The sequence below is a fragment of the Pollicipes pollicipes genome, unplaced genomic scaffold (assembly GCF_011947565.3).
Source record: "Pollicipes pollicipes isolate AB1234 unplaced genomic scaffold, Ppol_2.1 Scaffold_1600;HRSCAF=1878_pilon_pilon_pilon, whole genome shotgun sequence".
NCBI classification, from domain to species: domain Eukaryota; kingdom Metazoa; phylum Arthropoda; class Thecostraca; order Pollicipedomorpha; family Pollicipedidae; genus Pollicipes; species Pollicipes pollicipes.
The window spans coordinates 10,669,030-10,687,412 of NW_023595962.1; the positions used below are offsets into that span (position 1 = coordinate 10,669,030).

The 18,383-nt window shown below is 49.8% G+C and overlaps 1 protein-coding gene and 1 long non-coding RNA gene across 2 annotated transcripts; both read right to left on the reverse strand.

Annotated features, from left to right (window-relative positions):
* Nucleotides 1–998: 998 nt before the first annotated feature.
* LOC119089699 (uncharacterized) lies at nt 999–3,650 on the reverse strand. The gene is made up of 4 exons (XR_005093179.1): nt 3,536–3,650; nt 2,666–2,737; nt 1,863–2,030; nt 999–1,191 (listed from the first exon to the last, which is right to left on the reverse strand). It is a non-coding gene; the product is annotated as an uncharacterized LOC119089699 (long non-coding RNA).
* A 6,795-nt stretch (nt 3,651–10,445) lies between these two features.
* LOC119093721 (protein spaetzle 5) lies at nt 10,446–18,379 on the reverse strand. The gene is made up of 5 exons (XM_037216728.1): nt 18,372–18,379; nt 18,088–18,333; nt 15,823–15,896; nt 12,243–12,357; nt 10,446–10,615 (listed from the first exon to the last, which is right to left on the reverse strand). The coding sequence occupies exons 1-5, from the start codon at nt 18,377–18,379 to the stop codon at nt 10,453–10,455; spliced, it is 606 nt and encodes a 201-aa protein (XP_037072623.1). The 3' UTR covers nt 10,446–10,452.
* Between the last annotated feature and the right edge of the window lie 4 nt (nt 18,380–18,383).

Consider the following 18,383-nt stretch of genomic DNA (forward strand, 5'->3'; position numbering starts at 1 on the left):
AGCGCGCTTATGCACGATGGTTTTGCCTGAAAATGTTCCGCTCTAGGGTCTGGTTACGCTTGGCAATTATAATCGACAATGACTAATTCGCACTGACGTGAGTTCTAGACAGTTATGACCGAAGTACCGCAGGTATTTCTGGTGTATATGTATCATACAAGTGACTATATGTTAATTTTCATTGAACAATTGTTATCTTCTGGGGCGAAGCGTCGCGTATTCTGTGTGGATTTGGTTAAAAAGGTGTTATTTGCCGCTATTGGGTCCATAACTGACGCGCATATGAGTCAAGACAGCTTTGAGATCCGTTAACGAATTGATCTGGTACATGTGCCCACACTGCGTTGATGGTTTTATTTCTTTCTTAGTTCGGGTCAATATTGCTTAAAAATGTCGAAAAACAGACGGATATATGACATGCACACGACTTTGCGTGTTCGTCTACGCACAAGGACCAACACTTTTGTCAGTGCAAATGTCCGTTTTCGTCTCCGTTCGTTACTGGTCATGTCGCTACAACGCCGCATTGCCCAGATCCAGATTTGGCTTTGACTTTTGCTTTAACTTCTTACACAATACAAATTACCACCTGCATGTTAATCGGATGGAGGAGGTAAACTTTTGGTCCTGTTACGATGTTGTAGCCAACAGCACGCCAGATGAAATGCTTGGAGCGCAGATGACTAACAATCTATGAACCACAAACTTGGCGGCATTGCCCTTGTTGCTGAAGATGATGTGAGCCTGCGTTCACTGGCTGCATAATAACTCCCAAACACACGACAACCAGGATGGGCCGGGCCTTTTCAAATGGAAACTTCACAAATTAAGCACAATTTAAGCTTACTGGTCCCCGAACCCTGTTCAAAATTCTTGAAAAATAGCCCACATACCATAATGTATACTGGACATAGGCGGTGGTAAAAATGATAATTACCAATCCAAAATAATTCTACCCATTTCAGTAAGATAATCATTCTTAAGACACTCACCGAACTGGATGAACCCTCCCGCTGATGTAACAGAAGTACCTGCAGCCAAAGTCTGCATAAACCCAGACGCCCACTGCCGCCTGGCGTGAAATGGCTGCATGGTGTGCTCTTCAACATCACAATGGTGGCACAGTGCCGCCCCCCGGGCAGTTCCCGCAGCTTACACTCGCAAGACTCTCGCAAAGCGAGCAAGTCAATCCTGAAACAACAACAGTATCTTAAAAGCACTTAAAAATGCGGCGTTACATAACAAAAGCCAGATAAACATAGAGAAATTCACTTGTTCGGTTTTAAATCCTCCGCAACAATAACCGATTCAAGGGCCGCTGGTTCGACATACGCACAACCACGTACATAAGGTCATCTGGCTGGCTGGCTGCTATCCTCTTAAAATACCTTCTTTACCCGGGCACCAGGGTAATCCGACTAAAGTTTCATGCCAACAGCGTAGATAACACAATGTCCCCCCTCCCCCAAAGAATAAAGGAACACTTTGGTGAAAACATGGATAACATAATGCTCCCCCAAGACCAAGGAAACATGTTGGTGTTTCAGGATTTCAATCATGCCAGATATTGGGCGTGCAAGCATATAGGAAACGAAATGCATTAAAATTCGTCTTTACTCATGCAGCCGGTCAGGAAAAGCTGACTGACCGGCAGAGGACCGGACTGACACACATAGACGCCCGCGTGGTGGCGAGACCACGCCAACGAAATGAGCAGAACAGCACACAGTAAGCCGGCATTTCACAAAAGGCTGTGCGCCGGCGGATTACGCCCGGTCCTAAATGCCCTAAGAAGCCCACCTCTTACATGCAACGAACTGCTGCTGGTGGCTTACTAAACCAATTGTGTCATGCCTTCGCACCTCACCCGGACTCGGCACAGCACGAGCAGCTACGGCATCATCAAATAGCCCCCTCCTGACTTCCTCCCAACGTTTGGCCTCCGTCTCTTCGCGCTATGCCCACATCTTCGATCAATCCGGTCGGTCGGTCTTCCTTCGGTCTATCCGGATCTTCGGAGTTATCCGGCTCTGGAATGCCAATTACCACGTGATTGGCAAACGTGGGCACACCTGCCCATCACTTTCACTTGCTGCAGCTAGCTTCGTCCTACTTTCCTCTCTGTAACTCCTGGTACATGCGCTCACACAGGTCTCAAAACATTCCCTGACATCCTTGACTACATCCCAGATTCCATGACATTATGTGGTTGTGAGATACCTAGTTTCTTAGGAAGGGGAAGGGAACACTGTATAGACGTGTCTGTTCAGCAATGAGACTGAGAGACAATGCAAAACTGTGGTGGATGCAAACCTATTAACAAGGCAAGCATCAATACCAATTAAGGAGCTTTGCCCTGGCAGCAAACTTCACATCTCATCTCAGGTGAGGGAAAGCCTTGATTAGAAACCCTTGAGTTGTTTCCTATGCAAATGCATAGCCATGCAAAATGATGCAAGAGTGGGTAATAGCCAGTCTGCATACCCAGAAAACTAGTGATACAGGGTTTCTCCTGCATTCCCCAGGTGCCAGCTTCCATGTGGTGCTCACCCCTCCTACCAGGGTCAAAGACACATGACTCCACATGGCCTCAACAACTGAATGCTCCATAAAGCCCAAAGCTGATGAAACTGACAATGTTGACTGCATCTCCCTTAGCACATACCTGCTCCATGTTCTGACCCAAAAGTGGGCATGTGAGACTTTGCTGATGATTGGCTGGGACAACTGTGTTTAGCTGAAAAGAATATGCTGGATGAAATGAGTGCTACCTATTTTTTACCAATCATCCACAACACAAAAATTAAAACCCAAGCTATCCATATACATCCTATTGATCCAAATGTCCCAAATGACATGAAAAATACATAAAATAGCAGCAGACACAGCTTAATACGAGTGAAAAACCAACAATGCTAACAACTGTGCCAAGTGCATGCAAACACACACATCTGTGTATGGACACATCACAGTACCACACCAACACAAATAGGCCCCCAGAGACACCTCCAAAATAAACACACATGTGCAATAACATCTCCCCCTCATAGATATCATGTTGAGCCAATTTCCATTTCAATTCGCCATATGAACATGTATAAATGGAGTAAAAATAAGTGAAACTTGCTGCCTCACACATTTTTGCAACACAAATTTGTGCACTGCTCTTACTACATGTGCCACCTTAGGTCATGCCATATAAGATGTTTTGATCCATTCGTGCATACCCTTAACTACAATCAAAAACTTTTTAATCATAACACACAGTATTGCAAACATGGAGCTGAAAGTACTTCAAATTCACATAAGCATAATTACCAGATCTGGATGAGATGCACCATGGATCAAAATTAACAGTTAAAGATCTAATGAAAAAACCTTGATTGTATTACACTCACTGCAAATGCATTGCAGTGTATAAAACAATTTTACCTTGAAGCCTTTGAAGTAATAATAATAAACAATGCCTCACACACAAGTCACAAAAAAGGAAAGTTAGGAATCACATGCCCTGCAAATGCCAGGTCACACAAACCTTTCCTACGGCATTTGCCCTGCTTCTTGTCTTGTTTGCCTTTTCCTTTGCCATTATTTGGGTAGCAACCATGGCCTTGTGAAGATTTCCTTTTCTTCCCCCTCCACCATTAAAGGGTACTCAGTCTGAAGCATGAATAACACACAAATTAGCACTTCCTAATTCATCAATCACACCACCCAGACTCATGGCTTATAAATAAAAAATGTATATATATAATCAAATATATACACATACATCATCTTTTTTTACTCCAGCATGGCAAGGTTTGGATGCAAGTCACTGTTGCCACATTTATTTCTAGTGCACATATTGCTTGGCAAAGAATGCATGAACAAAATGCAATTAATCATTGCACCACATTCACACACACTGATCACATATATCTATCTATACCATACAAAGTACCTACAGATACAAGGACAGGTACACTGACTATCATTCCAACCCACTTAGATGGGTTTCAATGCTGACAAAATGGAATGCAAAAATAAAGTATAACATAACAATGAACAAAACGCACCCAAATGGCAAACCCTGAAAGGAGAAGAGGACTACAAATGCACAAACCCACTGGTATAGTCCGCAAAATATCACACCTGCCGCCGCTAGGGGTGCCATGGGCTGGCAGGCGGGGCCCTATAACAGCGAGACAGCGCGGTGGTAGCGTAGTCAGGGACGGATCCGGGGGGGGGGGGGGGGGACACGGGACAATGATCCCCCCCAAGGCCATTAAACAGACCCCCATGGACTCCGAAGGAGCTTATTGGTTCCAAAGAGGCCAATAGCCCGCCGGGCAGGTGCAGTTTTTTAAGCACAAAATGCAACAAAATTGGATAACGCTGGACTTCCAGGCAGCCAGGAACAGTTGTAAGCGAAAGTAAATGGCCTAAGGAAAGTCAAAAAATGTTCAATGATTGGAAAAGTTGTAAACTGGAGATTTTAAGCCTTATTACACAGTCTAGGTGACGATGCTGTTTCAGGGGGAACCTATATGCCCACTTGCAGCAGCATTCCACGCTGCCATTTAGTTTTTTGCATTTGCTCAGTGGGCGCTGTTCTGCCGTTGGGGCCCCTCCTGCTAACGTGCCGGACACTCTTGTCAATCACGAGCCAGAGAGGCTCTATGGGCTATAGCCGGGGTCCCATATTTTAACCTGCCGGGGTATTCTCGGTTGCTCAGGGGCCCTTTACGCGGGTCTCGGTTAACCTACCGGCATACTTGCGATACGCTCATGGGCCCTCAACATTGGTCTAGGGCGCTTCCAGTTCTCTGTCACTTGCTTAGGACCCTACGCTCCTGTCGGGGGACCATCTGATGGCCTGCTTGGGCACATTCAGTTCTTCGGGACCCTCCACACTGGGTCTTGGGTACTTCTTCTGCTCGGGCACATTCGATCGTGCGGGGGCCCTCTACATTGGGCCTTGGGCACGTGCTATTTGAATGGGGCCTTACACACTTGTCGGGGGCCCCCTCTGTTCACCCCCTCCACCATACTGGATTGCTCGGGGGCCTTCGCATTGGTTCTTGGTGTTTTAATTTAGGGCCCTCTGCTCCTATCGGGGTCATCTGATAACCTGCTCGGTTACTCCCCATCTTTCGGGAGAGCTCCGCACCGGGTTTTGGGAATTTCTCATTGGAATGGAGGGCCTTACGCTCCTGTCAGGCCCGTTCTGATAAGATGATCGGGCTCGTTCGACCGTGGGGGACCTCTACATTTGGCTCTGGACACTTCCTTTTTGAATGGAGGGCCCTCCGTTCTTTTCGGGGCCCTATCTGCCCTAGTCTGCTCTCGCACATTGGATTATTCGGGGCCCTCTACATCATGTCGCGGGTAATTTGCACCTGAACGGGGGGCTCTGCACTCCTGGAGGGGCCTCATCTGCTAACCTGTTCGGGCACTTGGGTACCTCCTATTTTAATGGAGAGCTCTACGCTTTTTATGGGAACCCTATTTGTTAACCTGCTCGGGTGCACTCGATCGTTCAGAGCCCTGCATATTGTGTCGTTAGTATTTCCTTTTTGAATGGATGGCCCATGTTCTTGGCTGGCCCATCTTTTAAGCTGCTCGGGCCGGTAGTGGTTGCAGAGGAGAGGAGAGGAGGGAAGAGAGGCGCGGAACCATGCCCCATGGACCATGCCGAGGGGACCTAAAGGCTCCGAAGGGGTTCATAAGCGTCTGGACAGACGCAGTTTTCTTACCACAAAAACGCAGCAAAACTCGATGCCTTTGATTCTACATTGATTGAAAACGTGTTGCTTGGGGTAATTTTGGGGCTCATTACCCTGGCTAGAGGCATTACGCTGTTGGTTGCCTGGCCCTATATGTCCACTTGCCGGGTCAACATGATCGCTAAGGAGCTTTCCACGTTGCCTTTGACCTCTTTGCATTTTTTGGGAGGGCCTAATGTATCGTTGGGAAGCTATCTAGCTCCATACTTGAGCATTGTTGATCGATCAGGTTTTCCTCCACAGATTCTACCCATTTGCCCAAAAGGCTCTACGCGCTTTTTGCGGGGCCTCATATGCTAGGGTACACTCAGCTGCTCAGGGCCCTCCATATAGGTCTTGGATTCTTTCCACTTGCTTGAAGAGCCTCGTGCTGTTGCTAGGGCTGTTGTAAGGTAGGGCACGGAGACACTCGATGCTCAGGGCCCTCTACTTTAATCGAGGGTTCTCTTCCTTTGGTCTCATTTGCGGAGGATTCTTCAATCCTATCGAGGCTCGTGTTGAAAACCTGCCCGTTGACTCTTAATCGCACAGAGGTATTAATTCATGGTCTTGGATAGTTCCCCTTTGCTCAGAGGGTCCCGTGCTTTGGTCGGGATGTGTCAGCCTACCGAGGCACTGCCGATCATTTAGGGCCAAACACGCTGATGTAAGGTTTTTTTTGCTTGCTCTGAGGACCCTAAACTTGTTGACGGGAGCCACTTTGTTGACCTCCGCGGCACCAGTGATTGGTCATGTTCCGTACCTGTTGGCCCTGGGGCCTTCGTCTTAGAGCAGCAGTCGAATTTGCCCCGATGAATGTTTACGCAAAATTGCCGAACGCAATTTTACATACTGACGACGTAGTATGTGCTATTTGCATTGGCCATTGACTGTATGACACTTATGATCCTAGTGCATCACGTCCTTAGCATATTTTGGATGCTAACTCAACTTCTCACTCAACTTTATTTTGCCTGTTGTTCCGAAGCACAAAGCCTCAGAATCAGGACATCTAACATAATCTGTTGGAAATTAGTGAGATCTATGAGTGTGCATGCGTAGCACACCCAGCTTTATAGGGCTGTGCACAGTAAGATGGGTTTCCGTATTTATGAAATAAGTGAATAAGTAAATGCATACATACAAATACGTAATATATACACCGATATACCTAGATTCACGCATATAAATAAGCATATATATATATATATATATATATATATATATATATATATATATATATATATATATATATGTATATATATATATATATATATATATATATATATATATATATATATATGTATATATATATATATATGTAAATATATATATATATATACATATATATGTATATATATACATATATATGTATATATATATATATATATACACATATATATATATATATGGTACATATATATGTATATATATATATATATATATGTATATATATGTGTGTGTGTGTGTGTGTGTGTGTGTGTGTGTGTTACATACCACTTTTCTTAAAAGGTAGTGACCGAGGTACAAGGATATTTTTTGCAGGCAAGCTCCAAGGGGCTGCCTCAGTGTTGCATGCCCTTCTCCTCTCGACGAAAGCCTGGATATCCGCCCCTTAGCGTAGTCGGAGGAGTTCTTCAAGTCAGCTCAAAGCTCAGTTGGCAACGATACTGGGGGAGGTGCGCGAGGAGCGAGGAGCGAGTGAGGCAGTACCCATTCGTAACCAAGATGGGGAAAGTCAAAGCGTTGACGAATCGCGTCATTAGAGCCTTCGGAATACCTTAGTGCAAGCGCAGTGACATCAGGAGAAATCTGACTGGAAACGTCATGAATTAATTCCGTCGTTTTCTTGGCATTTGTTGGTTGACCTCACGTGCGTGCCATCCACAGGAGAATCCCTGCTCAGGCCGACGGCATAATGTCCTCATCGACGTGGTGGTCAAACTCAGTGCCTACCACCCGCGATGCTGACCACATGCTCGCTCGCAGCAGCGTTGTTTTGCAACAAAAACACCAACAGGAACGCCGGTCTCTCTCCTTAGGAATGCGTGTTCGGGAATCTTCCAACCTGCAGGTGGACGCTGTGTGAGATGGGACAAAGCCTCAGAAGGTCCAGCAGTCGAAGCGTCACCTGAACGTCCGCACCTACCTGCCCGCGGCTCGCAGCGTACTCCTCAGGCCGCCGCGAGATGGCTTTCGACGATAGCGTCGCAGCACAACGAAAGAGAAGAATAGTTCACGAAAGAGTTGAGCAGTTCACGAAAGAGTAGACCAGTTCACGAAGGAGTAGCACAGTTCACGAAAGAGAAGAGCTGTTCACGGAAGAGTACAGCAATTCACGAAACAGTGGAGCAGTTCACAAAACAGTAGAGCAGTTAGCGAAAGAGAAGTGCAGTTCACGAAAGAGTAGAGCAGTTCACGGAAGAGTAGAGCAGTCCACGAAAGAGTAGAGCAGTTCGCGAAGAAGTAGAATTCTTCACAAAAGGGTAGAGCAGCTCGCGATTAGATATATCAAGAGTACGGCGATTCACGAAAGTGTAGAGCAGCTCACGAAAGAGTAGAGCAGTTCGCGAAAAAATACAGCTCTTCACAAAACGGTAGAGCAGTCCACGAAAGAGTAGAGCAGTTCACGAAAGCGTAAAGCAGCTCACGAAAGAGTAGAGCAGTTCACGAAAGAGTACGGCAATTCACGAAAGAGTAGAGCAGTTCACGAAACAGTAGGGTAGTTAGCGAAACGGAAGAGCAGTTCGAAAAGAGTAGAGCTGTTCACGAAAGAGTAGAGCAGTTCACGAAAGAGTAAAGCAGTTCACGGCAGAGTAGAGCAGTTCACGGAAGAGTAGAGCGGTTCACAGAAGAGTAGAGCAGTTCACGGAAGAGTAGAGCAGTTCACAGAAGAGTAGAGCAGTTCACGAAAGAGTAGAGCGGTTCATTGAACAGTAGAGCAGTTCACAGAAGAGCAGAGCAGGCCCGCGGCCAGGTCGGTCCGCGAGGGCGCTGGTGTCGGGGAGCGTGTGTCGGGCCGTGGCATTAGAATGCCATTTTCGAGAACTGACAATGACAAATGACAGCTTCGAGAGCAGGCAGTGTCACGCGAGCTTCGGCTGCTCAAGAATCCTTCTGGCGCCGCGTACTGAAGCTCACCATGTTCAAATTCGATGACTGCGCACAGAAGAGGCGAATCACATGCCTCTGCATGTCCGACATGCCTTTGAGAGGCAAAAAGTATGCCCCTAAAAATGTTTTCTGGCCGTATAGACCGCTGTTTTCGTACAGCATGGCTATATTACATCAAAGAATGTGTGATGCAAAGTTTTGTATTCAGTATGCGTTTTTTATCCGGCATGCAGTTTTACATATTATTAGGGTCATGTTATACACTATTTGAGTCGACTCAATGATGGCTCACACCAACTAAAAAAAAAACACGGTCGACTCAATTCCTCGTCCAACTTAGGCACCGCCGGCCCGGAATTGTGGGGCGTCCCCTGCTAAGCCTGGTTTTGTGTGCTATGAAATTCAGCTCCAAGTTATTCTTGAGTCGAAGACAAGTCTGATTGATGTGGGTATGAATGGGGACTTCAGGCATGACGGCTGGAGGCCAAGAAATACTAACCGACTACATAGGGATTCTCGTTACCTGTTCTTAAATGTAAAGATATGACATCAAAAAATAGCAAACGCTCGGGAGATGGGCAAGCAGCACATCTCTTCCCTCAAACGCACATACACACCGAACGGAAGGGCCTGAATTGAGAGGACCAGAGCCTTTCGGCGCAGAATCGATTGTATACAGATCACGCCACCGGTGATGATCACGAAATCACATCGATTACACCGATCTTCATCAGCGGTTCTCGTCGGTAATTGCCTATGCCGCATCACGCTCGACGAACATGAACATCTCTTACACACCGATCACACCGACGACTGGTGGGGGGTGCGCCCACGGTGAGGGGGGGGGGGCAGGTGATAGGCCACACCCATCCATCACAGTCCTGACAGCGTCGCGTGGGCGCCAGGCGGACAGAGGCGACACCAGCGCCCCCTCCGTCGACGGCTGGCCCGCGGTGTGCCGGCCACCTGGCGCGCCCCCACATACACACACAGCACTCACCAGACCTAAAGACATTCATTAGACCTAACGGCACTCACTAGACCTAACGGCACTCATCGGACCTAATGGCACTCACTAGATCTAACGGCATTCATTAGACCTAACGGCACTCACTAGACCTAATGGCACTCATCAGATCTAACGGCACACATTAGACTTAACGACACCCATTAGACCTAACTCTCGAGTTCCGATCCACCCTCCTTCAGCGGGTGCCGTCGGCGACGGCGCCCCACTCGAGCCGTGTCACCTCCCCGCGCCCTCCTCCTCCTGTCGTGTTCCGCCCGGCCGGCGGCACCTCGGCACCAGCGCTGATCGGGCCCGGCCGGCGGTGCTCCGTTACCAGTGCGGATCGGGCCCGGCCGGCGGTGCTCCGTCACCAGCGAGGATCGAGCCTGGCCGGCGGCGTCTGGTCACCAGCGGGGATCGAGCCTGGCCGGCGGCGCCCGCTCTCCAGCGGGGATCGAGCCCGACCGGCGGCGCTCGTTCACCAGCGGGGATCGAGCCTGGCCGGCGGCGCCCGCTCTCCAGCGGGGATCGAGCCCGGCCGGCGGCGCCCGCTCTCCAGCGGGGATCGAGCCCGGCCGGCGGCTAGCTAATCTGACAGACGCAACAGTGCGGTATCCAGTAAAGGTCGGTGTAGACTTGCGAGCCACTTGGGTCAAGGCCCACCATCTTCTTCTGCACGTACTGCTGCTGGCACGTGGCCGCCATGCCCGCAGGAACTGTGCAAAGACCCAAGCAGCGGTCCGATCTGGGGTAACAGCAGAGGTCATCAAAGATGGCACCACACGGACGGGTCAGAGGTCACCACAGACGTCACCGGATGAGGGGGTGGCCGGGAGCGGTCACACCTGACCTCAATGGACAAGGGGTGGCTGGGAGAGGTCACAACTGACCGCAACGGACAAGAGGGGGCTGGGAGAGGTCATTGGACAAGGTGGGTGGCAGGGAGAGGTCACCACAGACGTCACAGAACAAGGCATGTGATACAGACGGGTGGCCCCTGAACTTCACGAGAGTCAACGTTCTTGGCCCGGCACCATGCATACGTCCTGGAAGAATGTCGGATCTCATTAGATGCCATGGATGCTTTCTTCACAACATCGATTCGATAGATGTCACGAAGGTTCGATCAAATTGTTAACATATCATTGACACCAGAGAACGATTTAAGCTAACACTGATGAACTCGCTGTAGCCCAGTGTTACATACTGGATCGCCGACTATAGTTTAAAAAGCGGGCTTTCTAGGGACGCCGTTCCATGTTGCGGCCAATTCTAGTTTACAAGGACATTGTCATACGTACCAAAAAGATAAACACTCCAAGCACTCACCGAACACAAAAATAGTACGTAAATTTATTTTGAAAAGGTTGGATCTTTCAAGACATGGTACCGGTTTTATGCCTCCTGCCACATTTTCGCCTGCCCCAGATATCTCAGAATTACAGGTGCAATGTGTCATCACCACAGGCTTGTGTCGTTACCAAGGCGTTGAACCTGAGGCTTTAATATAATGAGGTAAGGGAGAATCGTAAGTCTTCATCAACGTATAGATAAGGACTCCTTGGACAAATATAATACCATCGATAGGCCGGCGTTATGGTCATCGGTAGGCTGGCGTTATGACTATCCGTAGGCCAGCGCTATGACCATCGGTAGGCCGGCATTATGACTATCGGTAGGCCGGCCTTATGACCATCGGTAGGCCGGCGTTACGACCATCGGTAGGCCGCGTTATGACTACCGGTAGGCCGGCGTTATGATTATTGGTAAGCCGGCGTTATGATCATTGGTAGGCCGGTGTTATGACTATCGGTAGGCCGGCGTTATGATAATCGGTAGGCTGGCGTTATGACTATCGGTAGGCCGACGTTATGACTATCGGTAGGCCGGCGCTATGACCATCGGTAGGCCGGCATTATGACCATCGGTAGGCCAGCGCTATGACCATCGGTAGGCCAGCATTATGATCATCGGTAGGCCGGCGTTATGATCATCGGTAGGCTGGCGTTATGACCATCGGTAGGTCGACGTTATGATCATCGGTAGGCCGACGTCATGATCATCGGTAGGCCGGCGTCATGATCATCGGTAGGCCGGCGCTATGACCATCGGTAGGCCGGCGTTATGATCATCGGTAGGCCGGCGTTATGACCATCGGTAGGTCGACGTTATGATCATCGGTAGGCCGACGTCATGATCATCGGTAGGCCGGCGTTGTTTTCCCGTCACAAGGCCCATCGAGCAATGCTAAAACCACAGCAGAGAGATGATCACGCAGCTGACCTACAGCGTTACGGACTTCCGACGTCATTGTGGCGTCATACCTCAGAGGCGTGTCGCCATTGGTCGGTCGGCCCGGCCGGTGGACTCACATGCAGCGCTCGGCGCGAACCAGCTGAGTGTAGCGCACGTCTAGCTCTTCCATGTTGACGACGAACCTCCACTCGCCGCGGTTGTTAAGCCCCGCCTTTGGCGTGACGAACTGGCCTGAGAACCAATCAGAGGGCATGGCAGATGGTCCGAATTTGTCGTGTTTTGAGCTTTGCTCATGAGGAGCTACTCTCGAAGACGAGCGCTACGTCATTTGACGTCTTACCCACCCATGGTCTTGGGTTCATGGAATACATTGTTATGCAGTGGCAGATCCAGAGGAGAGGGGGCGCGGGGCCATGCCCCTTTGGGCCCGAAGGAGCCCGTCGACTCCAAAGGAGCCCGTAGCCAACCGTACAAACGTAGTTTTTTTTTTAGAACAAAGCACAATCAAATTGGACGTGTTTGGCCTCCAGACGACCAAGAATGGTCGCAAGCAAAAGTGAAGGGCCCGTGAACAGACAAAAATAGTTATTCACTGATTGAAAGGGTGGTTATTTAGAGATGTTGTGGGTCTCATTAGATTGTCCAGAGGCCTTGCACTGTTCCCGGGGCCCTGGTGTTCACTCGCCAGGTCAATCCGATCGTTAAGGAGCCTTCCATGTTGCCCTTGATCTCTTTGCATTTGGTCGGAGAGCCCCACGCTGCTGTTGGGCCCTACTAGCTAACACGCCGGGGCACTCTTGATTTATCAGGGCCATTGTGTAGGGACACTGTGCTCCTCTCGTCTGCTCGGAGGGTCCTGCACTCTGGCCGGGGCTCTAGCCAGGGGCAACATGCTATGGCAACATGGCAACACGCCGGACGCTCCCGATCGTTCAGGAGTCCATCACATTGGTGTTGGGTCCTTTTCGCTTGCCCTGTGTAATGGTGGAGGCAAGGAGCACAAGGGTACGTGTCCCTGAGGGGCCCCGAGAGCCCTGGGGCCCTTTGCGCCGATCGGGGGCCCCCTGGGTCGATGAGGGCCTAGATGATGGTCAGACACCATCAGTGCCGCACAGTTGGCTCCGTGTCGGTATGGGTCTGAGGGCACATTTCCCAAGCAGGGGCCACGCCTGTGTTGGCAAGGGGGCCCGAATCGGTGAGAGACAGTGTTCGAGGAGGCCCGAAGAGAGACCGGACGGCCCGCTGGAACCGACGATCAATGGTCCGATTGAAGGGCCTAAGGGTAGGAATAGATGGCTGGAGTCATATTTAGGAGCCCTGGCCCGTGGGACTGGGCCCTCAAATGACAGTCAGAGGGCTTCTTGCACCAGTTGAGGACTCCAGAGACAATGCAGGATTCTATGCCGGCCAGAAGCTACGGACACCGAACAGTCGGCTCCGTGCCGGTCTGGGGCTTGGGGGCCCATTTCTCAAACAACAGCAAGGCCGCAACCCGCGAACTGCAACAGTCTGGATCCCTGAAACAATGAGGGCCTCTGTGCCGGCCAGAGGTCAGGGGTCATGTGTCGGCAGGTGACTGCGAGTCGGTCACGGGCCTTGTTTGAGAAGGCCCGAAGAGGGACCGACGAACACTCAGGACCATAGACCTAGGGCCAAATTAGAAGGCTGAAGAGCCTGAAGGGCCCGAACGACTGGGATCTGCATTTCAATCATGGGACCACCTGCGGGGATCAGGGATCTTTTTGCGTCAATGTGGGTTCCTGCGTCAGTATCCAACTACGCGGGTTAGGAGGCATCAGGGGGGGGAACCTAGATCATATGATGCATTCCTCTAAGGGCCTCTGGATCGACCGTGGGACAGCCCCGCCTATATATATATATATATATATATATATATATATATATATATATATATATATAGATAGATAGATATGATAGATAAAGAGGAGAGAGAGAGAGAGAGAGAGAGAGGAGAGAGAGACGGAGAGAGAGAGAGAGAGAGAGAGAGAGAGATATATATATATATTTATATATATATATATATCTATATATATATATAATATATATATTCGTGTATGTATATGATGCGTTTTGTAAACTTGAATATGTATTCAATAATATATATATATATATATATATATATATATATATATATTATATATATATTATATATATATTATTCATTCATTTATGTATGTATGTATATATGTCCTGACAAAGCGTCCTGTCTCTCCTTGTCGACACAGTTATACGTGCCCTGTTGTTTTGCTTTTCTAAGCGCTGGGTATTTGTGGAAGGATGCTTTTCAGCTGTTCCAGCTTTAGTGAGTGAGAAATGTCCTGGCCGCTTCTTGCAGCTTGGTGACATTATGCGCCAGATAGTGAAAAATGGCTCCACCGTGGACGTACACAAATATTGATACACCCGCTTCCCAAAAATAAAGCTGAACACATCACCGATCATCATAGTACAGAATCAAAATCAGTTAAGAGTGCGGACAATCTTTTAGGCCCCATGATGCTAGGACTAGCATACTGTACTGGTATCCTGGAGGATCCAGTGTTGAGGTCGCGATGAGTAGACCCAAATTTCGCACTAATCTGCTGAAGAATATCGCCAAAATGCAAAAACAGGCCAGAAAATTCTGACCCACCAAAGCTGAAGTAGCTGAAAATATAATTCAACAACCATACTTTTTCCTTTCTTTGATGCAAGTACATACACAAAAAAGCGCCAGTAAAGAGCATGTCATGGCGTTCGTATATTAAGCGGGCTTTATTCTATAAAACGAAAGATAGGATAGGATAGGAAAGATAGGATAGGATAGGATAGGAAAGATAGGATAGGATAGGAGAGATAGAAAACGTAGGATACCGGATGTTTGAATAACCACAACCCGTCGAGGTTATTGAGGAAAGGAGCTTCAATTTCCATACGAGCGGACTAAAAACTCGTAATTGGCGTTGATCCTCCCCAGCAAGATACGGAGGCGCACAATGTTCTTGGCATTGCACCTCGTTTCTCAAAAACACGTCAAATTGAATCGAATTGTTACATCAGCCTGATGACAGCGAATTCTGGTTCATAGACCGCAGGAGTTTGCAAATTTTGTTCAGGAAGCCTCGCCCCTCTATTTGGGAGATGAAGCTTGCATATTGTTTGTGCCTAACGGACTCGTAGAGCCGTCCGCACTGCACGTTACTTCAATGCCGGGTGACGCCTCCCAGTTCTCAGTTCTCACACAGTTCTCTGTCTAGTTCTCAGTTCTGAGGCTCAGTTCTCAGTCAATTCTCAAACTTACTTTTCCGACTCAGTTTTCCGACTCAGTTCTTAGACTCAGTTCTCAGACTCAGTTCTCAGACTAAGTTCTCATTAGGTTTTGAGGCTCACTTCTCACACAGTTCTCAGGCTCAGTTCTCAGACTCAGTTTTCAGTTTTCAGACTAAGATCTCAGCTCAGTCGTCAGGCTCAGTTCGGGGCGAGTTACCTGAGGGAGTTACCTGAGGTGGAACAGAGTTACTTGAGTTACAGAGCGAGTTACCTGAGCGAGCTAACTGTCCAGCGAGTTACCAGAGCGAGTTACCTGAGCGAGTTACCTGCTCAGCGAGTTACTAGAGCGAGTTACCTGAGCAAGTTACCTGTTCAGTGAATTACCTGAGCGAGTTACCTGAGCGAGTTACCTGTTCAGCGAGTTACCTGAGGTGGGGCAGAGCTGAGAACCTTCGGAGGAGTCCGCTTGGCGCTTCTGGCGGGCGATGGAGAAACCGTACCTGAAACACAGTTAGTGAAAATCCCCGACGTTATGAGTCTGTCGTGTGACGCGCATCTGCTCGCCCTCTCCACAACATCATGTGCGCGATGTGGATAGCTGACCGAGTCGGCGTGGCATTTTACATTGTGGACCCAGGCCTTGCCGTGATGTTGAAAAGTACGATTTGTTACCTTAGAAAATGGTCATCGCCGGTGAGAACGAACAACGTTCCGCCAAGGTCAGCTGAACACCTGCAATTCTATGCATATCTACATACTACGCGACATACCGAACTTAAGTCTCTGGAATTCATGCAAAGCAAAGCACCCTTAGCATACGCTTTCATGTGAGCAAACATTTGTACTTGCATGCTCCATGCATATCGTGTCTTTTTTGCGTACTTCGGGCAACAGGAATTTAGCTCAACTGATCATCTGACTGACATCACTGACTTGACATTGCTAGACTGCCAGGAAGAATAAAACATTTGCTTGCTTACTTGGGTGCAGAGCGTAACGTTACGTTCAGGCGTGGTTACGAATCATGCAAAATTATTTTTCGAAGCATTCAAGTCTACCAGCCAGATGCCGTTGTCTTCCGGTTCTGACAATCGGCACGCACGTTTTTGTTTCGCATCTCTACATCAACCATATCCCAAATAGACGTTACGTTTTTGGAACATCACGCTAAACACGGCGTAACCAAGTGGCAAGGGTTCGCCAGGGGTAACCAGTGCGCAACCAGGGAGAGAAGAGGTTAGAAAATAGACAAAAGTGGGTAGCAAAATTTACGGAGAACCTCTAAAGTTGCCCTTTTCCTTGTGGTACTGTAGCATCAGCAGTGACTGACGTTTCATACCCAGAATATGTGTGTAGTTGAAACCTGATCTGGGGCTTGACAACCGTAACGGCAAGCGACGTCCAACCGACCTACAAGACATCAGCTTGACGCCGTGGAGTGACGTCACCATGACTGCATTTGGGCGCACCAATTAGACAGCATTAGTGATGTAAACCTGACTCTTGTGTAAGCAGGCGCATGCAGCCATGTTCGTCCCTGTCTGGTTACCACGCCAACGTTATGGTGTAACGATTGTGTAACTGTAGTAGCTTCCAAGTGGCAAACATTCAGCTGACTTGTGCAAGAGTGCGAAGTGGTTTCGGTGCCGAGATGCTGGAATTCACCAGTCACCAGCCAAATTGAATTCTAATAATTTTAGGAAGTTACCTGCCACTGAATCTGAGCTATCGGGTTTCGCTTCTCCCGTCTAGCCTAACGGACGATGCTGGCGAGACCGTCCAGCCCAACCGACAACGCCGGCGAGACCGTCCAGCCCAACCGAAAACGCCGGCGAGACCGTCCAGCCTAGCCGACAACGCCGGTGAGACTGTCCAGCCCAACCGAAAACGCCGGCGAGACCGTCCAGCCCAACGGACGACGCCGGCGAGGCCGTCCAGCCTAGCCGACGGTGCTGGCGAGACCGTCCAGCACAACCGAAAACGCCGGCGAGACCGTCCGGCCCAGCCGACAACGCTGGCGAGGCCGTCCAGCCTAACCGACGATGCCGGCGAGACCGTTCAGTCCATCCGACGATGCTGACGAGACCGTCCAGCCCAACCGACGACGTCAGCGAGACCGTCCAGCCCAACCGAAAACGCCGGCGAGACCGTCCAGACTAACCAACGATGCCGTTGGGACCGTCCAGCCCAACCGACGATGCCGGCGAGACCGTTCATCCTAACAGACGATGCTGGCGAGACCGTCCAGCCTAGCCGACGATGCCAGTGAGGCCGTCCAGCACAGCCGACGGTCCGCCCAGCCCAACCGACGATGCCAGTGAGACCGTCCAGCCTAACCGACGACACCGGCGAGACCGTCCAGCCCAACCGACGATGCCAGTGAGGCCGTCCAGCACAGCCGACGGTCCGCCCAGCCTAACCGACGATGCCAGTGAGACCGTCAAGCGCCGATCGGATTGTTCAAAAGGACACCATCAAACACGCAATTAAACACAGGTTACGCGGGCTACTCCGACTAGCCCGAGTCCCGCATCTCATGCCGTTTGCGCCATCACAGCTGCTCCGGTCCGCAGGCTGTAGCCGCCGTGCCATCATGCCGCATGCTGTCAGTCGGTGCCGAGCGCCGCCTCCAGTGACGTCACAGCCGCTGCCGCACGTCGACATCGCCGCACTGTCCCTGTGGGTACTCACTCCCAGGTGACCGGTTTAGAGGGGGTGTCGTAGTTGTACCCCGATTGGCTGCGCTGCTGTTCGGAAGGCGGGGCCGAGTAGAGGAAACCGCCGGCCGTGCGCTGGATCGAGCCCTGATTGGCGCTGAGCTCGGCGGCCTTGAAGTTGATTGGCGGCCGGTCCCGACTGGCCTTGGGCTGGGTCGGCGATGGGCGGGCGCGGGCAGCGAAGGGCGACTGGTAGCTTCGGGGATTCGATGAAGACGGGCTTTGGGCGTCGCTCTGCCTGAGGGCAAACGTCGGAGCTGTGGCATGAAC

Bases quoted from the DNA above. Each gene is read 5' to 3' on its own strand.
- LOC119093721 (XM_037216728.1), bottom strand. The intron at 12,358-15,822 runs GTAACTCGCTGA...ATTGGTTCTCAG, and splicing joins TCAGCTCTGCCCCACCTCAG to GCCAGTTCGTCACGCCAAAG. The intron at 10,616-12,242 runs GTGAGTCCACCG...CTGTTACCCCAG, and splicing joins GTTCGCGCCGAGCGCTGCAT to ATCGGACCGCTGCTTGGGTC.